The following is a 26,155-nucleotide window of genomic DNA, read 5'->3' as shown; positions in this document are numbered from 1 at the left end:
AAAACCAGATGACTTCATGATCAAAATCCATTCGTGCAAAAATCCCCACAATGTCCAATCGTGCTCCTGCAGTCACATTGAACGGTCAAAAAACATAAGATACCTAGGTGTTATAATCGACGAAAAGTTAAACTGGTCTTCCCAAATCGCGGCTTTAGTGCCAAGAGTCAGGAAACTCCTTCATATATTTAAAAGACTCCGAAATTCTGCAAATAGGACGATTCTGAAATCGGTGTACCTTGCATTATGCGAGTCCATTATCAGCTACTGCATCGTGGTTTGGGGAGGAACCCACAAAACCACACTTATAAAACTCGAGCGTGCGCAAAGAGCTGCACTAAAAGTTCTTCTCTCCAAGCCTTACCGCTTTCCAACAACTGAACTTTATCAAGAAAGCAAGGTCCTGACTGTCAGACAAATCTACATTCAAAGAACTGTCCTAAGATTTCATAAAACATCTTTAGTAACCCGCTTAATTACCAATCGGCCAAGCAGATTCGAACGCTGGCACGTTCCTCAATCAAGAACAATATTTGCGAGCCACTTTTACAAATTTAGGAGCCCTTTACACTAATATTAACAATACCCTACAAATAGTCAATTTAAGAACCCACAAATGTAAAACGACTTTGTACAAATGGCTACTGCAAAAAAACTATGTGGACACCGAACTCATTCTGTAACCAAATAAATTTTATTTAATTAGAAGATTCCCCCATAACATTACAATTTCCCAATAACACTACTTAATAACTAAACAAATATAAACATTATAACAAAAAAATAATAATATATAGGTATAACAATATAAGTATATTACTTACTAACATCATTAAAATATTTACTTACATCTCACTACTACTCACCACAAATCAACACTAATCTTCAATACTCACATATACTATCCATCACGCACACTCACATAGCTTGGAAGCCATCACGTGGTACTAACAAATATACTTCACGACCCTAGCTGTAGACACACGCCGGATGATGTTTACTTCAATATTGTTCTTTAATGCAATGAGAATACAGTAGAAAATAATTATACTTATTACTTTTTCAATAGACACAAATATTACTATTACGCTATTACGAACATTTTTCTGTATCATGTTGAAATGTTTCACTACCTACCCAACTTGTGGAATAAGTTGTATTGTAGACTTTATTTAAATTCAATTTGTAATACCTAAGAAGCTGTTTGCGATAAACATGTTATACTTACACCTATTTAAGTAGTTTAATGCACCTACCTAACCTAAACTGTACGTAACTTAATTAGTTAGATACTTACCAAAGTAACAGTAATTTTAATAGCAGTAGCAAGTAGGTACATAATGTAAAACTAACACCTACATAAGTAGAACCTATCTATAATTAATATTAAAACCTCTGTCTGCGACAAAAATGAAATACTTACCTACTATGTAATGTAATGTACCTACTTACTCAGCCTGCACGTACGTTATAATCATTTTATTAGTTTAAGTACTTACACGAAAGATGCCTGGCTACCCATAGCACAGGGTATCCTAGTTTGGGAGCCAGGAACCAAAATGTAAACCTACTTATGGCTAATAAACGTTTTTCATTTTTCATTTTCATTTTTCATTTTCATATCCAGACGGTAGGCATCGTAAATAAATGAATAAATTGATGTACTTACTTGCTTATTGGATCGTAATCAATGGCTTTCACATTTTTGAGTCCGGACAGCGGGATGGCGGCGTCGTTACACTCTCCGTTGGCGATCATGATGCGGCCGACTGCGTTCTTTTGCGCAAACAGTAAAAATTCTTCGGGTTCTAAAATATTACATAAAAATAAGTATTGGTTAATAAGAAAAACAATTAAAATGTAGAGTTATTCTAAGGGAATGTTTTGTCTTCACCGAAATTTACGGGTTGTTGATTTGTAATCGTAGATGTGGTGTGAAGGTTCATACTTCTAGGTTCATTCGAAAAATGCAGCAAAGTCCCTACTATATTAGGACTAACAGAACACCAGAGAAAATTGGTGCGGCAGTGCAGTTATGTTGCATACGAATAGGAGTACTTACGACTGCTACGACGTCAATACAAGCCATAAATATCATTTACTGTATGTAAAACTCACCAGAACAAGTCAAGTTATCCCTATTCAGCTTATGATGCGTGGGGCAGGCGCATTTAAAGTCAGCCCTGCCATCTTCCCCCGGCAACGCAAGGCAGAGATGTGAGCATTGCCCGTTGTCAACCGAACATTGGTTGCCGCCCGAGTGACGGGATTTATGGTACACTTTCAAGTCCGATATGAAGTCGAGGCGTTTGTGGATCTTCTGGCGATTACTGCCATCCGTTTTCTTGACTAGTTCTATGTCTCCTGTAGGAAAATGTTTGGTTTTAAGAAATTGACTGGTTGTAACAATCTAATATAGAGGTATGATGTATAGCTCTTGGTATGCAAGTACGGACGTTTTTGGCATCGCTCAAAGTCGACAGCCAAATTATCGACTAATCCATAAAATAAAAAAAGTTTAGATTGTAATGAATGAAGTTTAGAACGCTTACCTGTGGTCCAATCACCCCAAAACACTTTATCATTGTACAACGTCATAGCATACGGCATAGGGATATCGTCCCCTAGAATCTTCTTCCTTCCACTGCCGTCTAGATGTGCGAATTCTATCGCCGGTGGTTCCAAAGCCGCCCAGTAGATGGCGCGACTCTCATAGTCTATGGCAAGGGCGTTGACCCTGCCCGCTTGTTCTATAATGACCGCAGGTGAAGATCCGTCCATTGAGGCTCGTTTTATCGACTTGAAACCAAGGTCTGACCAGTACATGAACCTGTAAAGCAAAATATGTCATCATAAATTTTATATTTTTAATTCTTGTCACAATTGCAAGAGCACAGAGCAAAATGGCGGCCATATTGCATTTATAAAAGAGAGGATTCGGAGCGCATTCTAGACGCATAGCCGCCGAGCTGCATAAACACATTTCACCTACGCCTAACCACACCTACAAGAGGACCGAAATGGCGTTCTTTACGCATGGAATCAGATAAATTATTTCTACAGTGTAATAATTCTGAAAATGAATAAATTAACTTACCCTTTTCTCGGGTCCAAAGCGATGCTCTTAGGTTTCTTCAGCCCCTGCCACACTAACGTCCGGCGACTGGAGCCGTCGAGGCGAGCCACCTCGATGCGTTGAGCCGACGTGTCTGTCCAGTAGATGTTCTCACCGGACCAGTCTATTGCTAGACCTGGGGAATAGATTTGGGGTCATTAGTATTAGTATATATCTTTTTTTTTTATTTATTGTTTTTTTTTTATAAAAGTATATAGAAGGTACATACTGTTTACATGTTTTATTGATCCAGTCCCGATACTTTTTACACAAGAAGGGTCGCAGTTTACATTTACAGTGTGATAGAGCGAGATAACATGAATCCGTCTGCTATTTTTATATTGTTGCTTTGTTTACGAGTGTTACATTCAATTATGTCTTACCTTCAACAATTCCAGTCCATTCCAAAACCTTTTCCATGTTTGATCCGTTCACGGAACATCTATTGATAGTTTTCATTTTACTATCTGACCAGTATATGTTTGTTCCAGATACGTGGACAGCTAAGGCACTGAAAAATATATATTATGATAGGACTAGGTTAATGCAGCGATTAATTTCATTACATAGCATATTACATTGTATAAAGGCTAGGCCCTTTTCTCTCTCATTCATTTATTAAAAGATATTTGTTTTTAACTTACCTAACTTCTTTCAACTCCTTGAGAGGGAGTATCCCGTCGTTGTTTTCGTTTTCAATACTTATTCTACCAATAACATTCTTGCGACTGTAAACTAAGAAGGCTTCCGGTTCTACGCACGTTTTTCTATCACTTATTAGTTCTAAACCTGAAATTGAATTAATTACATTTTAGTCAACATTGTAAAATATACTATATTTAATAAGTATGTGTTCTTTGTTCTTGTTTGAGAGTTATACTTGGTCAGTCAGAATTACATACAACCACATGCGAACAAATAATGTAATCAGCTTGATATTATATGATGATCATGTGCACATAAGTATATCAGGCATCAGCTATCTGATCTAGTTTGAGGTTGGATAGCTGAACATGTTCAACACCATTAGATAGTCATTTGTCTTCAAGAAATCTCACCTAAAGGGCACCCACAAACATAGTCATGCGGGCGGTTGAAGCACAGATGCGTGCAGCCGCCGTTGTTGTCCACACACGGGTTGCGGCCTTGTTTCTCTCCGAGACGGAACGCCTTGAGTCCCATCATGTTGGCCATCTGGTCTACTACTGGCTGTCTGTCCGCTCCTGAAGAATGATTTAGAATTTTGAGGTAATATCATTTGCAATCACATTAATTATAGACAATCTTTATATTATTACTACTCGTAGCTGTTACCGCAAACTTCACTACACCTTAAAAAGTTTTCCCGTGGGAAGGGTGTAAGCTAGCTCCATCCCAAATTTGGTGAAGAAGTAACAAAAATACACACTCACAAACTTTCGCATTTATAATATTAGTGGGATACGCTCAGGTAACCCAAGCCAGTCAGCGACTATACCTTTTTTCACGGGGAAAGATATCTGATACAAACAAAAACTACACTTATTCGAATGTAATAAGGGTCCTGTCAGATGTCTTTCCTCATAAAACAAGGTATAGTCTTATCTATTAGACTAATCTGACTGGCCAATCTCTAATTACTAAACAGGCAATGCTTAGTTTTTGTATTATAGTTCATATAGCTATTGACATGTGTTAATATCAAGTTGATGTGCCATATTAAATAAATAAAAGAAGAAAAGTGTAACTAATTTACCTGTAACTTTGTTGATACGGTCGAGAGTGCGTCGCTGCATGTCTGTCCAGTAGAGATGGTCGCCGAGCAGCGTCAGACCGAATATGTGCAGGATGTCACTGTTGTGTAGCTCCTTCCTCTCTGTACCGTCCATATTGCTTACCTGAAGGGGAAAAATATAATAAAGAAGTTTTAGTTTAAGTAAGTTTTATGAATATCTAAATAACAGATGTTTGTAATCTAGAACCAATCGTAGTGTTGATGGTCTAGTAGGAGTTTCTATTACTAATCGAGCAGTAAAACTAAAATAATTTATTCATCAGAGCTTAGGTACCACTACGTGGCCGAGATGTATTTATTTGCGTTTACTTTTCACTGCTGAATAAGTGTAAAAGTAAAAACTCCCACTCCACATGCTGAGAAGTAAATCGAGTTTCCTAAAACTTCTGACTCATCTCACTTAGACACTTTTTTACGTAATATCAACAATACTCACTTCAATCTTATGCGTCCTTGCATCACCCCAATACAACTTATTATTGACAGTATCCAGCGCTATGCCATTCGGCCAGGCCAGTTTCTCAGACACCAACAGTACCCGGCCGCTTCCATCCAAACTTGCCCTTTCAATCTTTGGCTTCTTATCGTTCCAGTCAGACCAGAACATTAGCCCAGCGGTGGGGTGCAAGGCTATAGCTCGAGGCTCATACAAGTCGTCGTGGATTACCACCTGCAAGAAAAAATGGATAGGAATAATTAATGACATGACACCCCTGCAAGGCTCTTTTCCAATTGGTGCGGTATCTGATCATTTATTAGTGGACAGCACCCTCTACCTCTGGGGTGCCATCTAATATTTGACTAATTACAGTTTGGTACTTAGTTCTTAGTTGGTAGAACTAGTGTTGCCCAAATGCAAGAACAAGACGAGACTTAGCCAGTCTTGGTCTTGGTCTTGCGCCAATACACCTGGTCTTGGTCTTGGTCTTGTTCTTGCGCAAATACACCTGGTCTTGGTCTTGGTCTTGGTCTTGCGCTCCCAGTCTTGGTCTTGGTCTTGGTCTTGCAGCAAGAGTCTTGCAAGTCTTGCAATTACCTATTAGTCTATTACTATTTATTAAAGTTTACTTTTTGATTTTAATAGATATTTTTTATTCGCTATGTTTATGGTATTAGTCGTAATGTGCATAGGTCCAGTTTTTCATATTCTTTGATACAGTTTTTTGCGTCTCATAGAATTCCTAAGCGTACCTACCTATACACCGAACTGTTACACCTAACTACTCAGTGAAATAGCGCTAAGTCCTTGCTGCAAGACGCAAGAGTCTTGCAGGCTATGTCTTGTTCTTGCTCAAGTCTTGCACGGTCAGGTCTTGGTCTTGGTCTTGGTCTTGCTAAAAATACGCGGTCTTGTTCTTGGTCTTGGTCTTGCAAAAACGCAAGAACAAGACCAAGACTGCAAGACCAAGACTGAATTTGGGCAACACTAGGTAGAACGTAAATTATAACTTAGGTTGATAGATAAAATGAACAATGAAATTAAACCATACCGTTTTGTTAACTTGGATAAAATAGATCATTGATTGATTGAAGATGAGATTTTTGGAGCGGTTGTAGCTCAGTCGGGTAAGCGCCCGCTTCTCACGCCAGAGATGCGGGTTCGAATCCCGGCGCTGGCATGTACCAATGAGTTCTTTTAACTTAAGTACAATGTATACCATCGCTCTTACGGTGAAGGAAAACATCGTGAGGAAACCTGCATATCTAGATCTAGCACATCTAGATATGTGAACCCACCAACCCGCAGTGAACCAGCGTGGTGGGAAATGGTCCAAGCTTAGGAAGGCAGTTTATAAGACCTTGGGGATATGCACAAAGGTTCCACTCGAGAGAGCCAGGTGCAGGTACTTACACCCCTCCCAGAGAATAGAATAGATTGAAGATGAGGTTTGATCTTAAAATGCCATTTGTAATCACAACAGACTTATAGCAACTCAACTCACCTTTTGATAAGATCCGTCTAGCCTGGCAACACTAATAGTGTCACTGGTGGGGTCGGTCCAGTAGATGTTCCTGGCTAGACTGTCCACGGCTATGCTCTCAGGTACCCCGGTAATCCCGTGGTGTATGATCGTCATCTGGTCACTGCCGTCCAGTCTGGCGCGCGATATGCTCTTGGCCTGAAAAAATTGGTTTGGGCAACTTTGTGAGTCTTGTTTTGAATTTTAGTATACAGTGTGATTATTTTATTTTATTATAAAACTTACAGCTATCAGCTTTTATTATAACCTTCCATTTAATAGTTTTTGCATATGGTAGTAGATTTATTTAATTTTATATTCCTTATGGATAGAAAAGAAAGAAGATTAGTCTATTACAGACTAATCTTCTCTCAATCTAAATTTTATTTGGTTTTCATTAACATGATGTGTATTGTGTACATAATATAAGCTTGTTATAATTTTACTGTGGAGTCCCTATGCTCCTCGTGGAGTTAGAGGAATTAATGATGATAATTTTACATGTACTTAAGTTAATGAATGATAGTTAATAATTTACAAGTATTGGGGAGGCAATGGCAAATTAAAACAAACTCACCATATTATCTGCCCAGTATATAAATTCAGTCTTTGGATCAAAGTCGACAGTTATAGCTCTCTTCACATCTTTCAGAGGTATGGGGTGAGGTGTGAAATCAGGCGAATCTAGTGATATTTTCGATATCATAGACCTTTGGGCCACTAGCACCAGAGATTGTGGACCATTGTAACAAGTGGTGTTGCTGCCTTCTTTTAGTTTCACACCAGTAGGACATGTGCAAATGTAGCCTGTAATGGAAAAACACTTAAGTGTAACAAAATGTTTCATATTTTATGGTATTTTTGTTTCTAATGTCATGTTTGAATACTTAGTTACAGCATGTATTTAATGAGTTATTCAAAGGTTACAGCTACGTACCAGGCGAATTTGGTGACAGAAGACACAAATGCGAACAACCTCCGTTATTCACTTTACATGGGTAGTCCCCAGTGGGCATGGCTTGTCTGCTCCCATCATACACTCTCACATCCACAGGCACAGGGTCTGATTTCAGAAGCTCTCTCACTGGACCTGATGTCGTCATGTCAAAGGTGTCTATAGCCCTGAAATTATTGTTTAGAAATTAAGTAGAATTAGTAATTTTTTTACTATTGCAAGTTGTACTGAAAGACTCAATACTCAATCATTTATTGCATCCATAAGTAATAGAAAGAAAGGAAGAAATCATTTTTATTCATTGTAAAAACATTTTTGGCAAAAGTCAACTAAAAATTACTCCCAATGTGGAAAGAAAAGGGGCTCAAATATAATGACAAAAAGAGTAAGTTTTGAAAGAAAGAAAGAAAGAAAGAAAGAAAATAATCTTTATTGCCACAGACGAAGTTTTACACTTTAAAGATGTACTTAAACCTTACCTTACAATTTAACATAATCTAATTCTTTTAATAGAGTAACACCTTAATAACTATTTCCACACATAATGTATCTGAGGCAAATGGCAACAGACTCAGCCATGTTGTCAAACATCCGTCTGAACAACGCTGATTTCCAGTCTGCTCCGTGTTTAATGAATATTTTATATAGGTACAATTACCTTATTAGTAAACCTAATGTTGCACTCTTTAACAAATACAATTATAATATTATGATAATGTTCAAACATTAAACTTAAAATTAAATTTATATACTATATTTATACTAATATACTATACTAATATAATATACTAATACTATATCTAATATAAATATATATATATATATATATATATATATATATATATATGTTTAAAAATCTAATATAAATATATATATGTTTCGATATCAGTTTTTATTTTTATATTTTTTTATGGTTGTATATATTGTTTTTGAAGTCTCTATTTGTTTTAAAATTAGTATATTTTTCAACTTTAATTTGAAAGTACCAAATGACATACTCAGTGTTTTTAAAGGAGGAGGAAGGTCATTCCAGATTTTCGATGCAGAGAACTTAAAACCTCCTCTGTAGTTAACCGTTTTATGCTCTGGTATCGACAAATTATTATTAGTTTTACTGCGTGTGTTTTTATTGTGTGCATCTTTAGCCCAAGAAAGTTTATCATATAAGTAGATAGGTTGTCCGGTTTTTATAACTTTTTTAATAAGTCCCGCTAAATGAAGTTCTCTTCTTGCTTTCATTTTCAAAATTTTCCGCTTATCTAGATATGGGGTAATGTGAGCACGCTTAGGTATTCTATAACAGAACCTGGCACAGGCATTTTGTACGCGTTGGATTGCTCTCTCGGTTTTCACATATAGCCGAGGTCCATATACAACGTCGCAGTAGTTGAAGGGAGAAAGAACCAGCGACTCTGTCAAGATCTTGCGAACTTCTTCTGTCAGATAGTCCCGAATACCGTATAATACCTTTAGCTTGTAAAATGCATTTCTAACCAGACTGTTGACATGCTCCTCGTATCTCAACTCGCCATCTACATGGAGACCCAAATTTCTTACGGAATTTACTCTAGCTACAGGTTCGTTATTAATTAATATGTTGGGGTCATGTTTTTCTATTTGCTGACGTTGGTTCTTAGTTCCCATTATCAGGCATTTTGATTTTAAAGGATTAAGAACAAGTGCATTCGTCTTAGCCCAATCAAAAACTTCTTTCAGATCACTATTAATCTTTTTAACTGCCGCTATGGTATTTTTAGGTTTGAAAGAATGATATATTTGTGTATCATCAGCATATAAATGCACTTTACAAGTTTTGATTTGCTTTAATAGGTCAGTTGTATAGATGATAAACAGCAGAGGACTAAGAATCGATCCCTGTGGGCATCCACGTGACACATCTTTAACTTGCGAATTATTTATGTCACCTTGAATACTTTCTATCGTAACATACTGTTTCCTATTCGATAGATATGAGTAAAACCAACCGCAAGTTTCCTTAGACACACCATAGTATTTTAGCTTCGCAACCAGTAGCTCCACATTTATACAGTCAAATGCACGACTAAAATCCAGTAGCACCAAAATACTACCTTTACCGTTGTCAGCACTACTTATGACGTCGTCGGTGACATGTGCCAGGGCTGTTGCGGTACCATGTCCACTACGGAAGCCAGATTGGATTGTTGGTAGTATCTGTTCATCCTCCATAAATTTACTTAGTTGGGTATGTACTACTCGTTCTATTATTTTGGACAGTACTGGCAATATACTTACGGCACGTAGGTCTTTAAACTCTTCCACTTTTATAGTTTTAGGGATTGGTTTTACCTTTGCTAATTTCCAGGCATCAGGAAAAATATTGTTTGCCAAGGAAGTGTTAACTATTATTGTAATTATAGGTAGTGTAACCGGTAACGTCATGCGAATCATATCCATGGTCAAAGTGTCATATCCGGCTGCATTGGTATGTATATTAGAAATAATTTTTTTTAACTTGCTCAACTGTGCACGGTTCTATTTTAAATTGGCGTTTACTTAATATGTTGTTTTTATAAAAATCTATGACACTCTTATCCACTTCATCTTGGCCTGGGACTTGAAGAAAGAAGTCGTTTATAGAATCTGCTTTATTTAGATGAGGTGGTATCATATTCCCTAGCGTATTGTTCCCGAATATAGCCGTCTGTTTGAGATATTTCCACATTTTAGAGGGATAATTTTTATTATTATTTACGTAATGAGTAAAGAACGCGCATTTTTCTCGTTTTATTGAACTGATTACAAGATTTCGCAGGTCTTTATAATATCTATAATGATCATCCTTTTCCGTTATTCTAGCCTTAGACAGCGCTTTATCGCGCAGAGACATCATCGTTTTCACTGTATCTGTAATCCAGGGACGAGGACTTTCTTTTATTTTGATTTTTATCAGAGGCGCATGTTTGTCAAAAATATTTATCATTAAGTAGTTGAAGTTATCGACCATCTCATTTATATTTTTAGCATACTGTACATTATTCCACGGCAAAGTGATTAAGTCTTTGTTAAAATCATCTTCGTTAATTTTATGCAGTAGACGTGAATATTTAAATTGTAATTCCTTTTTAGGTTTCTTTATTTTAAACTCTGCAAATATGAATGCATGGTCACTTAAACTGGGGTTATGTATTACTTTTGTACTTCTACATAATTCGGGAACATCCGTAATTATCAAATCAAGAAGGGTCTCGGACTTTTTATAAATACGAGTTGGTTCTTTAATTAATTGATGCAAATTTTGCTGTGACAGAAAAGACAGAAACTCTGGGGCCTTTCCGCTATTTGGTTTCATCAAATCTATATTAAAGTCAGTCAAAACAAAGATATATGCACAATGCCCAAAAGTACTTACCGACTCACTGATCGCTTCGATGGCTTTCTCGGTTTTGACGGTCTCTGGTCGGTAGGCCGTCCCGATTGCAACGCGTCCCACACCCGGCAGAGTCAGCTCAAGCCACATTTGCTCGAGAGTGGAGTTTGGGTGCGGACGTTGACGTACTCTCAAGCCCTTACGTATAAAAAATCCTACCCCCCCTCCCCTAGCCCCCTTAGGCCGTGGGTTATTCTTAAGATAGTAACCTGCTAATACTGGTGCATATTTTTCCCTCCCCTCTGGTGTCCAGGTTTCATTGAGTGCCAAAATATCGGGTGCTAACTTATCAACCGTGACCTGTAATTCGTCTCCACCGGTATTTAATGATTGCACATTTAATAAACCCAGTTTCAAATAATGTTTATTCTTGTTTCCGATCATTTAATATATATTATGTAGTTCTTAGATATAACAATGAAAATGAACTGTACGTGTATGTATTTGTATAGATATTGCCCTATATCATGTTTATGCAATGTCCCTTCGTGCAGTTTGTATTGTGTATAATATATATTTATTTTATAAATAGTAAACTTATTACAATAAAGATAATAAACAAATATATACCTACATAAATCGATACAGTATAATATGAGCAATATAATATATATAATATAATATATAATAATACTTCTTATCCTAACTACGTACAAAAGAAAATTAGAATTAATCTTTAGCATGTGCACCAACTGGGTTTGTGTTAAAAACACGGACAATGTCAACTTCTGACCTGATACGGTGACACTCTTTACCCTCTTCACGTCGCACCAATATCTTTCCGCCTTTGGTCCAGAAAAACTTCCATCCAGTTTTCTTGCCATTTTCGCGTGCTGAGTTGAAAAGTTGACGATTAGTCCTTGTCAACCGCTCATTCACGAAGAAGCGGCGTGCAGGGCCGGCGATACCACAGTCCTCAGTGGTTGCGCCGCGTCGGACACGGGCCTCTGTCACTAATTGGTCGCGCAGCGTACGCCGCGCGAGGCGCACAGCAATGGGGCGTGCGCTGGGGCTCCTGCGATCTCCTTCCACCAGGCCACCGAGCCGTGGCGGTCCAACACGCTCAACGTGGACTACATCGCGATCGTCCAACTGCACTCCCAGCTTCTTTGATACCAGAGACACGATGTGGCGTACACTTTCTCCTTTCACTTCCGGTATTCCAGAAATCTCCAAATCATTCAGGAGCAGTTCCTGCTCACGATCGTTAATATCCAGCTTAAGCTGTGTGACAGTCTTAGACAGTGACTCGTTTTCATGCTTCAACTGAGCAGTTGTTTCAGAGAAAGTTGCTACGCTGTTTTCTACTGCTGTGATGCGCTCATCTAGGGCACTTACACTACTTGTTAGCTTATTGAGCTTGCTATTTACGTCCGATCTGAGTGCTTCAATGGAATGCTGTAGCTTGTTGAATTTGTCCTCTATAAGCTTCAATAGGCTATCACCGTCTATATTAATAATAGACGATAGCGTCGATTCCTCTGCTTGGTTTATGACCACTCGCGGACTGCTTAATTTTGCCGGCTTGCAACCTTCACATTTCCACTTTGGCTTATTCATTGGTAGCATTTTTTTGAACGAAATTTCATCTAGTCCAGCACACAAAAAGTGCAATATTATTGAGCAAACAGCGCATTTTAATCGCTCCTCGGGCTTAACGTTGAGTTTGCACTTGGCGCAATCCATGGGAATGTTAGTAATTTTATGTTATTTGTATTATATATATTTAGATCATACACTTTCTGCGTGTTTAAAGCCAGGTAATGTTAAAAAATGTTATATAAAAAGAAAAAAATATATATCTTGACTTGGGTTGGATTCGATCCTGTGCCTTCTGTGTCTGAGTCGAACCCTATACCAATCGGGCCAGTCAACACATACAATTTTGTGCGAAAAATTTGATGTGTATCTCAATAGTGTTAGAAGTAGCTCACACTTCTTGTAGTTATATGCGGTCCTGGTACTTCGCCCTCTTGGGTGCAATGTGTGTCACAAACAAAGTGTACTTTGCACTCACCGATTAGTGATTTCAAAGAGACCTCTTTATAGTTTCTACAGTCCTGGTAGTTCGGCTGCTCAGATTACTATCCCGGCTGCTCCCGTTGGCGGTTGAGGGGTCCCGAGGGATAGATACTTCTTCTCACTCTAATTTCAAGATGGCTGCGGTGTCTTATGGAGAAGTACACAAGATAATACGGGACAGACTGATTATTAATTAAAAATAAATATTTTTGAAAGTTTTACTATATTTTTGGAAGAACTGGCACACGTCTTGCTCTGTTTAGACACTTGGACGAAAAAAAGTTTTATCCTTACCAAGTCTTCCAGTCTGTCCAATATAGTTTATCATTGAACATAGCCAAAGCATAGGGGTACTGCAAACCTTCTTTGACTACCGATCTTCGATTTTCTCCTTCAAAGTCAATAACATCTACAAACTGAAGTTTTGCGTCAACCCAGTATATGAGCTTGTTGGTATAGTCTATTGTTATACCATTGGGCCAGGTTATTTTATCTTTAACTATAACTTTCCTTGTGGCAGGGTCGCCATCCATACCGGCTCTCTCAATTTTTGGAACTTCACCCCAATCTGTCCAAAATACTAATCTGTAAAAAAATATTCATACATTACTTTTGACTTAGATTCATCATTATGAAAGAGTGAGTACAACTGCACAAGAGAATGAAGGGAATCTGATTTTTAATTATGTAAAAACTTAACTCATTTTAAAAATCATTTATGATTTGAATTCCCAGATTGCTAATAGAAAAGTTGAGATGGTTACATAAAATATGCATTGTGAACTTGCCTTCCTTTCATTTTAATTTGCATTTGTTACTATTCAAATAATTAATAGTATAAAACTTATCCCATTCTCACAAAAAAATTAATAGGTACACTTACCCATCAGAAGGCACAATTGCAATTGCTCTAGCTAAATCTACTTCGGTCCAAAATAACACCTTTCTATACTTAGTATCTAAACTTATAACTTCTATTCTATTAGTTTCACCATCTGTCCAGTAAATCTTCTCTGTATACCAATCTAATGCAATTCCTGTTGGTGTTATGAGGTCTTCGGATACTATCCGCACCTGAGAAGTAAAAGTTAGGTTTAGTATAGTAGATAATGTTAATTGATAGTAAGTAAATACTATGAATGTGGAACTGCTTTGATAGAAAATAATAGAATGTACATGCATCTTTAGTCACACTTACCTTCTCCCCGGCACTTGTTCCATTGTAGTTTGTGCATTGTATTAACTCCTCAGTTTGATCTGACCAACAAATAAGGTTTTTTCTGTGAAGGAAGTCCACAGCTGATCCTTGCTCTAAGCCTTTAATTATAGTAGTAACCTTATTTGGTTTAGAAATATTCGCAACACGGATGTCCGAAGCAGTGGAATACAACAGCAAAGTATTACTAGCCACTGAATAATAACCTGAAAAGTAATAACATAGTTAAATCAACGAATCTTTGTCAAACAAAAATAAACAAACACAAAAGCTTCGCTTACCTTTTAACTGTAAAAACATCAATAAACAAAACATGTGAACAACATTTTGAAGGATTTTGTCGGCGTGTATAATTCGTCGTCGTTTATTCATAATAAAAACAAATGAAGCTCAAGTGCTTCTCTGCGTGTTTATTTTAGAAGCTTGCTCGTACTATCCACTTGAAAACTAGCATTCACTAACTAATAAGGCACGTGTTTTTAATGGAAACATTGAGTACACCAATAATTGGCACATTTTGCTATAACATTTTAAATCGAATCACAACAACAAGTAATTTTTAAAGATTAAAAAGCTTGGATTATTTTCGTCTTCATCGTGTTAACATTACAACGCTAAGTAAAATCTGGTCTGTGTTGTGTCCATAATCGACTAAATATGTATAGTCTGTGTGTTGTGTTACTGTCGCGTGTTTGAGGCCCTTGTGACTAACTATTTGCATTCTCAGCGACGAAAGGCAAGACTATAAAGAAAATTAAGTAGATTACCGAAGATTAAGTCGAAAAGATATGTTTAAAAGTCATTGGCTCAATAAACGCTGCCATTTCCAAAAACTCATTAGAAGGATCCACAATCCACACCGGACGATCCAAAATGGATCGGCGATAATGTTGTTATTCCCAAAAACATCAACTAAAAACGCTGGTTTGTATGTTTATCATACTGAACACAGGATTATAATAAGTACCCATAATAAAAATAAAAATCACCTACACATATCACACAAGCATCGTCCTCGGCGTTTATGCAGGTACTTTTACAGCATTTTTTGTTATATCAACTACCCTATCTGTCATCGGTCCAGCGCAGCGGACTGCACCTACGATTTATAACTTGTGAACGGATAGTGCGGTTAATCAAACTATGCTCCGATTTAATATTATTATGTATTGAATGTGACTTTCGTCCTACCTATCCAGGTTCATATCATGCTCTACAAGTTGAGGCTGAGAAGCTGCACGGAAGTCACTAATCTACCTAGATGCTAGAAATACCGATTCGAATGTTGTGTAACCTCAGGATAATAATGTTTACTATGTTTGCTGCCACCACCATTGTTTCCGAACGCAACATGATGGTGACAGTGTTGTCATTATTTATGTTTGACAGTCACATTGACATTTCATTATTGTCAAAAGAAATCGTGCAAGTTGTTTACCTTTTTGATCCTACGAAATAAAACAAAATAATGAATTTTGATTAGTTTAATAGTACCTATTACTATTTGAATCGTAAAGTTTTACTCAGTAAACAATGACAATTTTGCGAACTATTGGGAAAACCTGTGGATTCCTCGGCTATGCCTTCCAATATGCGTGTATTACACACTGCACTTTTGAATATGTCGGTGATTTTGTAATGGTAAATATTAACCTTATAATAATTATTAACTTTAAAACAATTTACCTTGGGTATTGTGATCGTGTAGTAACGGAGCGCGTTTGCGTCTACGCAAAATGAGTTACAATTTTGAATGAAAATAAATAAACAAAAATACCTAATGCGCCTTATAAAATAAATAAGTAGATAAATCCCTTAGCTGAAACTAAGATTCAAGTTCTATACATGTGTTCGCCATACCAATCTTTGTGCTAGTAGAAAATTCCTTAAACATAATTATAATTATACATACCAAACTGTTGTTTTTTTATGTTTCAGTGCTCTGGACCATCAATGGAGCCGACTCTTGAAACAAATAACATCCTAGTGACAGAACACATCACACCACGTCTGCAGATGCTTCGCCGTGGAGACATAGTTATAGCAAGGTGTCCAACCAATCCCAAACAAAATATATGTAAAAGGGTAACAGCCCTTCCCGGTGACAAAGTAAAGAAAAACTTTCCGAGAAAGAGTCAATATGTACCAGTTGGTCATGTGTGGTTAGAAGGGGATAACTCTAGTAATTCTGCTGACTCTCGGGTTTACGGCCCAGTTCCATATGGGCTAGTTAGGAGTAGAGTACTCTGCCGTGTTTGGCCTTTAGATAAGGTGGCTTCATTGACAGAATAGCTAAATCTGAATTTTACAGTGTTTAAAATACTGTTCAGTAGATCCCTCAACACAGTTGATAGTTTTTATAAACTCAATAATATATCAAACAGTTGTCATTATATTATGATGAATATGAAGTAAGATTATGTTTCAATTTTATTTATAGTTGGAAACAAAATTCAACTTTCCTGTTATGGATGTTTTATAGTGGAGTTTCCTATTCAATGTATTTCACTGGTATGTTATACCTCCTAGCATCTCCTCTCATTAAATATTTGTTTTGACATGAAATGTCCTTATTTTAGTAGAAAATAAACTAGTTTTATATTTATTAATATACTTTATTGTTATACAATAAAACATCAAGAGCTAGTTCCAATTATTTTTATTAAGATTTACTCTTACACTCCAATTTCAATAGTCTTGATAGATTGTGGTTCTAAAGTGATGCTGATTAATCTTCTCCAATCAATTTGAATGCGTAAATCAATAGCTCTCTCCCTCCTGAAAGTAAAATTTATTATTAAGTAAACAAGAAAAAAAGAAATGCAGAATAAGAACACACATTACAGTGAAGAGTGAACACTATCAGGTATGTTCTATTATTTTTCTTTATTTTCTTTTACAGTTGAAAATATTTTTTTCAACTGGGTAGGTAATTATTTAAAAATTCATAGGTATCTACTTTATTCAATGTCAATTTTAAAGCACATCACAAAGGTCGAAATTAAAAAAAAAACTCACTTATTCTGTAGCACCACCACCACAGTGCCTTGCGGGGTGATAACCGCCAGATTATCAACACGGAGCAAGCTTCTCTGCGCAGACCGTATGCGCCTCGACCCTCTCGGTATGAACTTAGAGAAGTGACCCATTCCGTAGTACATGGGCTGCTTTATGAACTCGTCCGAATCTTCGTAGACCAGGATTGGGGCATCCACGAAGTTGTCGGCCCAGTTGGGTCCGCCAGTCGGGCTAAGGCAGAGGTTCCAGTCTATCCAGCCCACTACGTAGTTGTTGAGGTCCTGTGAATTTAATGGGTAGATTATGATGCTAAAATGTCGGAAGAAGTAGTCAAATATGATTATGAAGGTACATGTCAGTTATCAACAAGGACGGTATCAAGACCTCCTGAATGAGAGGAAAAGGTAGGTATTATTCCTTCCGAAACTCGACTCTTTATTATTTAAACGCAGATAAACTAGTTTTGCTACTGGCTTCATAAGTTGTAGGCACTTTTGTGTGATATTACCTGCAATATAGACGTCACGTAGTTATGCGCTCGTTGCCACGATCCGATTTCGACTTTCTCATTATCCCAGGGCATCGGACCTGCGAATACAATTTCGTGATTAGTCAAAAAATGCGAATGCTGCTGCTGCAATGCTACTTTGAAAACAGAAAACCTAGTCATGGTTTAGCCTGGTATTCCATCGTACCGTTAATTAATTTGGTGCGCAATGGTAGATTAGTAGATGACTGATGACCATCTGATCGCACGATACGTTTTATACCGACTATGCTGTGCTACACCTACCATGTTGTGCAGAATTCTGAATCTTCCTGAGTAGGTACCATTCGATAAATTATATAAAACAGCGATGGTTAAATCGACGGCTAAGTTAATTACTGAAAGGTTCAGTGCAGCTGGTATACCTTCACAAGCTTCCGTAGACAGCAGAATTTTGTCCGGGTAGCTATTTTGGATAGCAGTGAGAATGGATGCTGGTGCAAAGTTCCCGTAATAATGTATAGCGAAGCCGTCTATGTAATCAAAAGCCTTTGGTTCTTCTTGCTCCATCTGCAAGATATGATTTGTTAATAAGAATATATAAAAATAAGCCTCACTCTCACGATAAAATAAATATCTACACACGACCTACTATAGAATAAGGCCCAGATGAAAATGTTGATTATGTTTGTGTAGGTATGGATAAAGTAGGTAGTTAGGTGGCTGTGGTTTTATATGGATTTCGATGTTTGTTCCTGGGGGTGAGAGGGTTTCTATTCTATTCTATTATATGCCATGATCTTATGGTTCTTACTTATATGAATGAATATGAATATATTTCTTTAGATGCTGATCCTACACTTACAACACATGGACTTGAGAGGATTACAGTTTTCTGAATGGACTCACACGTATTGTAGGTAGGTAGGTACTTAGAGTGAATAACTTACCCCGTAAATATAAACAGGTAACATGTATCTTTGATCATCAATGGCCAGGATTTTTGTGGCATTAAATCGGGACTGGCGTATGGTAGGTCCAAGATTATTATATACCCAGCGGGCCTGAAATAAAAGTCATTTATAATTCTTCATCTTAAAATGTTAAAAGTCATAATGATTTTACTAAAATATCATACCGGCGAAAAATGGGTGCACTACTTCGCCGGTTTCGAAAGAGCCAAGAGGTGTCAGTGTAATTTACTAAGTACTTATCCACTTACCAACTGGCTTGGGAACCATCCCAGAGAGTTGAACCTTACAAAAGGTGCACCAGCTACACCATTTATGGGCTCGTTAGTAGTAGTGATGGCCCAAATAGGTACCTCGGCCTTTGAGTATTCTTCCAGGAATCTGTAATTTACCGAAAACCAATCTTTTATCTTTCTATAAACGCTACAGTCTCGGTGATTCGGTGTGACAATACAATGAAAACGAAACGAGAGAGAGCTAGTGTTTTGTCATGTTTCTCCTCCTAGCATTGACAGAGGCTTAAAGCATCTTGCAATAGCGAATGATGAACGCGATTAAGTCTTACAATAAGTGATAATCCGCGTAGGCCTGGTAAAATTCTGGCTTAAGTTGTCCATAGCCTGTGATCCTTTCGTTTGTTTTCATCCAAACTGGCGGTGACCAGGTGCTAGCTGTGATCTTTATCTCACTTGTTGCGGCTCTCAGGGCGCGCTTGATCATTGGTAACTGAAAAGTTGAATATAACATCATAAAAGTAATCCAATCCATGTGCTGTCATTCAGATGAGTACAGTAGGAAGTCTTTTTAATAATAATAATAAATCATTTATTTCAGACCATAGATCCATATGTGGTTAGTAACAATGGTACTTACAAACTAAGTTAGTAGATACTATTTCTATGTACAATTATTTTACACCAGTGTTTAAAAAGTGGCGCGTCATACCTATCTGCTATAACGGCGAGAATGTTGTTGCAACTGGAGCGCAGCCTGGCGAGTGTGGAGGCGCAGCGCTTGCGCAGCACCGTGTAGAAGCAGTCTGTGCGCGCCGCCGCGAACATGCCCGACGCGCTGCAGCGGCGCCCCAGCCGCAACAACACCCTCAACGAGTTATTGTATTGGACGCGAAGGGCGCTAAACGACTTTCGAGTATATTCAGACCACAGGCTACAAGTATAAAGCGATGTACAGTATGCTTTAAAAAGCGTTAACTTCACTTCCTCCGTACACCGCCCAAACCTGTGGGCTATCATATTTGCTCTGATTGCCAGCGCCCTTCGCTCCCTTTCCATATCGGCGTCGTCGCTCAAATCCTCGGTGACAATATGGCCTAAGTATTTGAACGACTTCACCCTCTTGAGCGGCGCTCCGCCGAGCACCACCGGCGGCACCTCCGCGGGACATTTAGAGCCGGCCTTGAACACCATGAGCTCGCTCTTGGTCGCGTTGTACCGCAGGCCATGCTCCGCGGCGTACGACTCACACGCGCCCAACAACTTCCTCAGGGCCCTCACAGACGGGCTCAGCAACACCATATCGTCTGCGTAGCTGATGTTATTGACGCTAGTGTTATCTATACGACATATTTTACATTCAGGATGTCGTCAGGTACATATGCTTTACTGGCAGCCTATGTAGATTGTCGTTTGCCAGAATTAGCTGCAGGGTTTCCTGCTGTGTCTACTTCTACTACTGTCCATAGGGATTTTCGCGTAATAAACTTAAATCCAGATGCGGAGACCTCTAACAGTTGCCTGCCACGGGCTACACTATAAGCTATTGATGATAATGGGTTTTAATTATTTTTGCCAATATTTTTATTTTTGTAAATGTAAACCCTTTTCGATTTGCCTTTTTTGATCGGTCTTTTTTCTTAATTCCATTAACTAATCTGACAGAAATAAAACATGTAATTTTCCGCTGAAGTGTGTTGCGGGTTACCTTGAAAAAAATATCCTCCGATACTATTGAATAGTTGGAAAGATTTCCGTCTTGCCATGGCCCCTCGTTGTAAGTGTACGGGTACTCAGAGAAGTCTGATCCTCCAATGGGAACTCTTATCAGGTTGTATTCTATTCCATCTTTACCAAAGTATGTGCTGAAATCAATTAATTATTTTACACCTGCCCAAAATTTCGTTGAAATTAAAGTAAAAGGGTAGCATTAGGTAATATACTAAAAGCAGAATCTGTCTTACTTGATGAAGTTAATTTGGGCGCCATCGGAGAGTTTACGCCAGTTGATCGAAGCGGCGTCAGTCACTGATCCTCCGAAACCCTCAATCACTTGGAATCTTCGATTGGCATACAGCCTAATTGCACCCCGGTTCAAAATGGATACTGAAATTATTTATGCGTTTACATAATTATTATGTTCACAACAAAAGGTGATTCGCTTGTTGTGATGACTAGAAAGACTCACAATAACTTCCATCATAAAATCTAAGTACTTTTATAGTTTTTCTGAAGGTCTGAAACCTACCTGGTTGTTCAGTTTCCCCATCTTCACCACCTTCGTAATTGCCGTTTTCGTCTTCATCGACATCTTCGTCGTTCTCATCTTCACGAGCGTTCACGTTTGTTTCAATTTCACCATAACTTTTTTTGAAGCGATCACCAGCCTAAAAAGACGTGCCTCCAGCTATAATCCTCCAAAATTTAAACTCAATAGAAACTATTTTTGATGATGCCAAAAAATAGTCGTGAAATAGTCATAAATAGTCGTGTTTTCCAAAAAAATAGTCGTATCATACTTTCGGAGTTAGAGCTATACTTTATGGAGGATTATAGCTGGAGGTCTCCAGCTATAATCCTCCAGTCTCTTCTGAACGAACGGTAAGGCCTATCGACTTGGTTAAGGTCTCAAAAAATAGTCGTGAAATAGTCGTAATGACATGCCAAATTTCAGAAATAGTCGTCAAAAGATAGCCGAGATATAAAGGTACTTTGCTGCAGCCCTGGTGGAGGATTATAGCTGGAGGTTTTGAAAATATCGAATATCTTTGGAACTACTATGACTATCGGGTTGAATTATGTCTCAAAAAATAGTCATGAAATAGTCGCTTCTATTTATTATAATTTTAAGCTTGATAAAAGCTGTTAAATAATGATATCAAATTCTTCATACAAATCAAAGTGGACGAGAATGCCAAAGCGAGCCAGTACCCAAAACTAATAACACCGTAGCATTAAAGTACTCATATCGAATTTATCTATAAATCATTTATATCGTCATACTTTGCAACAATCCTAACTAATATTATAAATGCGAAAGTAACTGTGTCTGTCTGTCTGTCTGTTACTCTTTCACGCCAAAACTACGTAACTTTTCAGTTTCTTTTCAATTGAGATACATGAAAATTATATCATGACAATAACCGTGATTATACTTACCTAAACCTACCAATGAACAATCTGTGATAACTTAAAATTAAGCTTATTATTATATACAGGATGTTGCAAAATTGGTATACTAAGCCGAAACCTACATGTGCAGCATGGTATATGTAAGCCCGAATCTGAAAACATTCTGTTAATATTAGCAGCCTCTGGATTCACTTTGAAAAATCTGAGAGTTCTTAATGTAGAAGTAATTTTGAAAACCATTATATTTTAATAAATTTAATATTATTTTCTGCACTCATCGGAAGCCAACAGAACCTGAATAAATCGAAAAACCTTCTCTTATTTATAATTTACGGTGGGCAAGTAGGTGATGATGCGGTCCGGTATTCTTCTTCTGTATAAAGGTATCTACGAAAGATTTCTCGGGAAAACTACAGATTTTGGCCAGATTTAGTAGTAGTTTGCTGTAAAAATCCATGCTTGCTGGATGGAGCAAAATGTTTATGAACGCTGATCTATCTAATAAAGAAATATTAATTAAATGAATTATCTTTATGTTTTTTTTTCACTAAAGTAGCTAATTTTCGACCGACTCGACCTCTGGCGACCCCCCTACAGAAGCTTCGGGTTGAAAAACACTGCATTAATGTATTCGCTTTTTTCAATATTTATGTCCGATAACCGACCTCTATTGTGTTTAAGCGAAAGAGATAGCTGAGAAAAGGATTTGGCTTTTGTCCAAAACCGGTTTGGTCGGACGGTGCGTATGAAACTTGTATGAAATTTCACAGGGTGTGAATTACTTACGTTTTTGTCGATTGTAACTGATAGGTACAAGTGAGTTTTGATTAGTAAATGGCCTGTTATAACTTTATCAACAGCCTCCACCACAGCACCACAACACTGTACAGGCCTAGCCTAGTATAAGCACCATACCATATGAAAATAGTGATAAATTCTTACCCAGGATTTGTTATAGATCTGGTAATCATGTATTCGGAGCCATTGCAGTTTTTTAGCGCATTACATCAATGCAGTCATGATTGTTTATCGGCGCATTACATCGATAGGCTGTGTTTTCACCTGAAATAATAATGGGTAGGTTTATAGGTAGGCTACACACAAATTATTTTTTATACATACATTTATTTGCCTAGTTTCATTCAGAAATACAAAAAATACCGCCTTTTTTTTGCTATTGAGGGGTAAATATCCCACATTCCACATTTAACCAGGTCAACCATAAGTAGGTAATCGATGATACCAACATATTTTCATATCTACTAAGATGTACATGAATGCCTTGATTGCATCTATGCACAATTTACTTTCTCATAGTGTAAAATTGCTAATTGAATAACAATCCCCATACATATTAAGCATAAATATTTAAAAAATACTTATTTGGCAACGTTACTTCAATAAAAAATCATGTTAATAAATCAGATGATCATAACAAAATTATATTGTAGTAGCCTGGGGATGGCTTGCTTTGATGTTGAGTATTCAAAAGGTTACTTTATACTTACTTGCAATATTCAAACATAGCACTCACTAAACACTCTTATCTGCATCCACTAATATCTTTTAGAATATAATATCTTGAATATTCATTTGCTTGCATTTTTAGAGCACTCACAATATTTTAACAAACAACAATAATACCAATCGTGGCCATGGTTTGCACTAAACTGTGAACAAATTAACAAACAAAACATGCAAAAAACTAATCCCAACTTCACCGGGGGCGGCGTTCACATAAACAAGGATAGCACTATTTGTGTGATCCTGGGATAGTAAGGGACGTAATAAATACCGGTTTGCTATCGCTTGTCAAGATGTTACCGGTGACGCGGTCGCTCACGCGTTTTATGCGTGCGCTGCATGCCGGTTAGAAAGGAGACAAGGATAGCAATATTTGTCTGATCACGGGATAGTAAGAAATGACAATAACTGACCTAGGTACTACATCGCCGTAGTCGTCATCGCTATCGTTTGTCAAGATAACAGATAAATGTGTGAGTGTATAGGCATACGTTTCCTTTGTACACAGTAAGGTAAAGGCTAAGAGCAAAAGCAATAAAATGTCATACCAATGATTCGTTTAGATACTATTGTTGCAAAGTATGACGATATAAATGATTTATAGATAAATTCGATATGAGTACTTCAATGCTACGGTGCTATTATTTTTGTGTACTGGCTCGCTTTGGCATTCTCGTCCACTTTGATTTGTATGAAGAATTTGATATCATTATTTAACAGCTTTTATCAAGCTTAAAATTATAATAAATAGAAGCGACTATTTCACGACTATTTTTTGAGACATAATTCAACCCGATAGTCATAGTAGTTCCAAAGATATTCGATATTTTCAAAACCTCCAGCTATAATCCTCCACCAGGGCTGCAGCAAAGTACCTTTATATCTCGGCTATCTTTTGACGACTATTTCTGAAATTTGGCATGTCATTACGACTATTTCACGACTATTTTTTGAGACCTTAACCAAGTCGATAGGCCTTACCGTTCGTTCAGAAGAGACTGGAGGATTATAGCTGGAGACCTCCAGCTATAATCCTCCATAAAGTATAGCTCTAACTCCGAAAGTATGATACGACTATTTTTTTGGAAAACACGACTATTTATGACTATTTCACGACTATTTTTTGGCATCATCAAAAATAGTTTTTATTGAGTTTCAATTTTGGAGGATTATAGCTCGAGGGACGTCTAAAAAGTCAATAAGATAAGAGCAAACAACTATTAAGTGTCCCATCTGGAGTGTTGACCGCAAACAGACAAACCGTAAATTATAATTCACTACCTACAGGCTATAGCTCATTGGTCTAGTCTTTGGTTTTGGAATGCTGAGGTTACGCCATGGTGTTGTGGGGCTCCTTTGTGCCCACTATCCAGAGGGCATAATGTCACTTAGGACATGTTGCATGACTTGCATGAAATCCGACATGGACATGTTTAAAAACAATGACCCGCGGTCGCTATTTTTCGCACGTGCGTGCTTATTTGTACTGAACATGCGGTAGGTTTCCATTCCCCAATAGTAGTGCCTACAGTAAAATGGGAGTAACCTCGGTATACAGCAATCGTGATAATATTGTCTCTGAATAAGAAGTAAAATTTTCCTTCATTAGAATTCTAATGGTCATGAAAATACTTACAAAAGTGCTTGTGTAGACGACGTACTTTCCCCTTTCGGGAATTTCCCTACTGATGGTGTCGCAGTAGGTGGCGTTACATACGCATACTATGGAGCGACCCTCGATGCCCACGTCTCGGGCAGCGCATGGTACATCTGTGGACATAAGCCGGGACCTAGAACCTTCGTCCAGGAATTCACAAAACTAGTAAACGGCTATACTCGGTGTTTCTAACTGTCAACCTTCCCATATTAGAGAAGTTATTATTATTTCTTGCCTCAACCTCGGCAAAATCCACAGCAGAGTCACTGGTGTAGGTATATGGGTACAAAATTGTCTCTTCCAAATTTCTATAAGTGCAGCTGATATTCTCCTCCACTAAAGTTTCCCTATGTCTTTTTATTCTATCAGATCAGTTAGATTCAACTTGAAATTATCTACCACATGGAGAGACAGTTTTCCAGTGTTTTGCCGGTGTGATGGCGAAAATGGCCTTGTATAAAAGTTTTCAAAATATTAAAAAAAAATTGTAGTACTGACTTACCGCATTTTGCGTACGATAGATATGTGCTCCATACTAAAAACGACACTAGCAAATTCGTAATTAGCGACATCTAAGAGCATTTAACACAAATTTCCTAAAAGAAACATGCACGGAACGATGCCGGCTCACACAAAAAATATCAACTGAATTAACAGTTGTTTTTAATAATTAACTAAGTA

General features: G+C 37.6%; 3 protein-coding genes and 1 long non-coding RNA gene across 4 annotated transcripts in view; 1 reads left to right on the top strand and 3 right to left on the bottom strand.

Moving 5' to 3' along the window:
- LOC105390018 (low-density lipoprotein receptor-related protein 6) overlaps nucleotides 1–15,060 on the bottom strand; it is a 28,350-nt gene extending 13,290 nt beyond the window's left edge. The window contains exons 1-16 of the mRNA XM_048625120.1: nucleotides 14,734–15,060; nucleotides 14,435–14,658; nucleotides 14,120–14,310; nucleotides 13,531–13,821; nucleotides 7,788–7,972; nucleotides 7,428–7,657; nucleotides 6,833–7,009; nucleotides 5,326–5,559; nucleotides 4,851–4,992; nucleotides 4,174–4,338; nucleotides 3,760–3,904; nucleotides 3,499–3,626; nucleotides 3,098–3,251; nucleotides 2,553–2,830; nucleotides 2,119–2,364; nucleotides 1,670–1,808 (exon numbers count right to left, since the gene is read on the bottom strand). Coding sequence (XP_048481077.1) covers nucleotides 1,670–1,808; nucleotides 2,119–2,364; nucleotides 2,553–2,830; nucleotides 3,098–3,251; nucleotides 3,499–3,626; nucleotides 3,760–3,904; nucleotides 4,174–4,338; nucleotides 4,851–4,992; nucleotides 5,326–5,559; nucleotides 6,833–7,009; nucleotides 7,428–7,657; nucleotides 7,788–7,972; nucleotides 13,531–13,821; nucleotides 14,120–14,310; nucleotides 14,435–14,658; nucleotides 14,734–14,824 — 3,020 coding nt within the window. The 5' untranslated portion in view covers nucleotides 14,825–15,060. The remainder of the gene's footprint in view (nucleotides 1–1,669; nucleotides 1,809–2,118; nucleotides 2,365–2,552; nucleotides 2,831–3,097; nucleotides 3,252–3,498; nucleotides 3,627–3,759; nucleotides 3,905–4,173; nucleotides 4,339–4,850; nucleotides 4,993–5,325; nucleotides 5,560–6,832; nucleotides 7,010–7,427; nucleotides 7,658–7,787; nucleotides 7,973–13,530; nucleotides 13,822–14,119; nucleotides 14,311–14,434; nucleotides 14,659–14,733) is intronic.
- Nucleotides 15,061–15,854: 794 nt separating this feature from the next.
- Nucleotides 15,855–17,098, top strand: LOC105390005 (mitochondrial inner membrane protease subunit 1). Its single transcript, XM_011561214.3, has 2 exons — nucleotides 15,855–16,093; nucleotides 16,391–17,098. Exons 1-2 carry the CDS (start codon nucleotides 15,986–15,988, stop codon nucleotides 16,742–16,744), a joined length of 462 nt encoding a protein of 153 aa, XP_011559516.2. The 5' UTR covers nucleotides 15,855–15,985; the 3' UTR covers nucleotides 16,745–17,098.
- On the bottom strand, nucleotides 17,096–26,139 carry LOC105390006 (lysosomal acid glucosylceramidase). The gene is made up of 12 exons (XM_011561215.3): nucleotides 25,977–26,139; nucleotides 25,454–25,587; nucleotides 21,410–21,548; nucleotides 21,126–21,267; nucleotides 20,870–21,026; nucleotides 19,494–19,654; nucleotides 19,180–19,309; nucleotides 18,908–19,021; nucleotides 18,383–18,527; nucleotides 17,979–18,058; nucleotides 17,471–17,751; nucleotides 17,096–17,230 (listed from the first exon to the last, which is right to left on the bottom strand). The coding sequence occupies exons 1-12, from the start codon at nucleotides 26,044–26,046 to the stop codon at nucleotides 17,128–17,130; spliced, it is 1,656 nt and encodes a 551-aa protein (XP_011559517.3). The 5' UTR covers nucleotides 26,047–26,139; the 3' UTR covers nucleotides 17,096–17,127.
- LOC125489372 lies at nucleotides 23,252–24,346 on the bottom strand. The gene is made up of 2 exons (XR_007266927.1): nucleotides 23,802–24,346; nucleotides 23,252–23,355 (listed from the first exon to the last, which is right to left on the bottom strand). It is a non-coding gene; the product is annotated as an uncharacterized LOC125489372 (long non-coding RNA).
- Nucleotides 26,140–26,155: the final 16 nt, after the last annotated feature.

Source organism: Plutella xylostella, chromosome 13 (assembly GCF_932276165.1).
Source record: "Plutella xylostella chromosome 13, ilPluXylo3.1, whole genome shotgun sequence".
Taxonomy (NCBI): Eukaryota; Metazoa; Arthropoda; class Insecta; order Lepidoptera; family Plutellidae; genus Plutella; species Plutella xylostella.
Note: the sequence above shows the minus strand (reverse complement) of the source record. Positions and strands in the feature narration are given on the sequence as shown.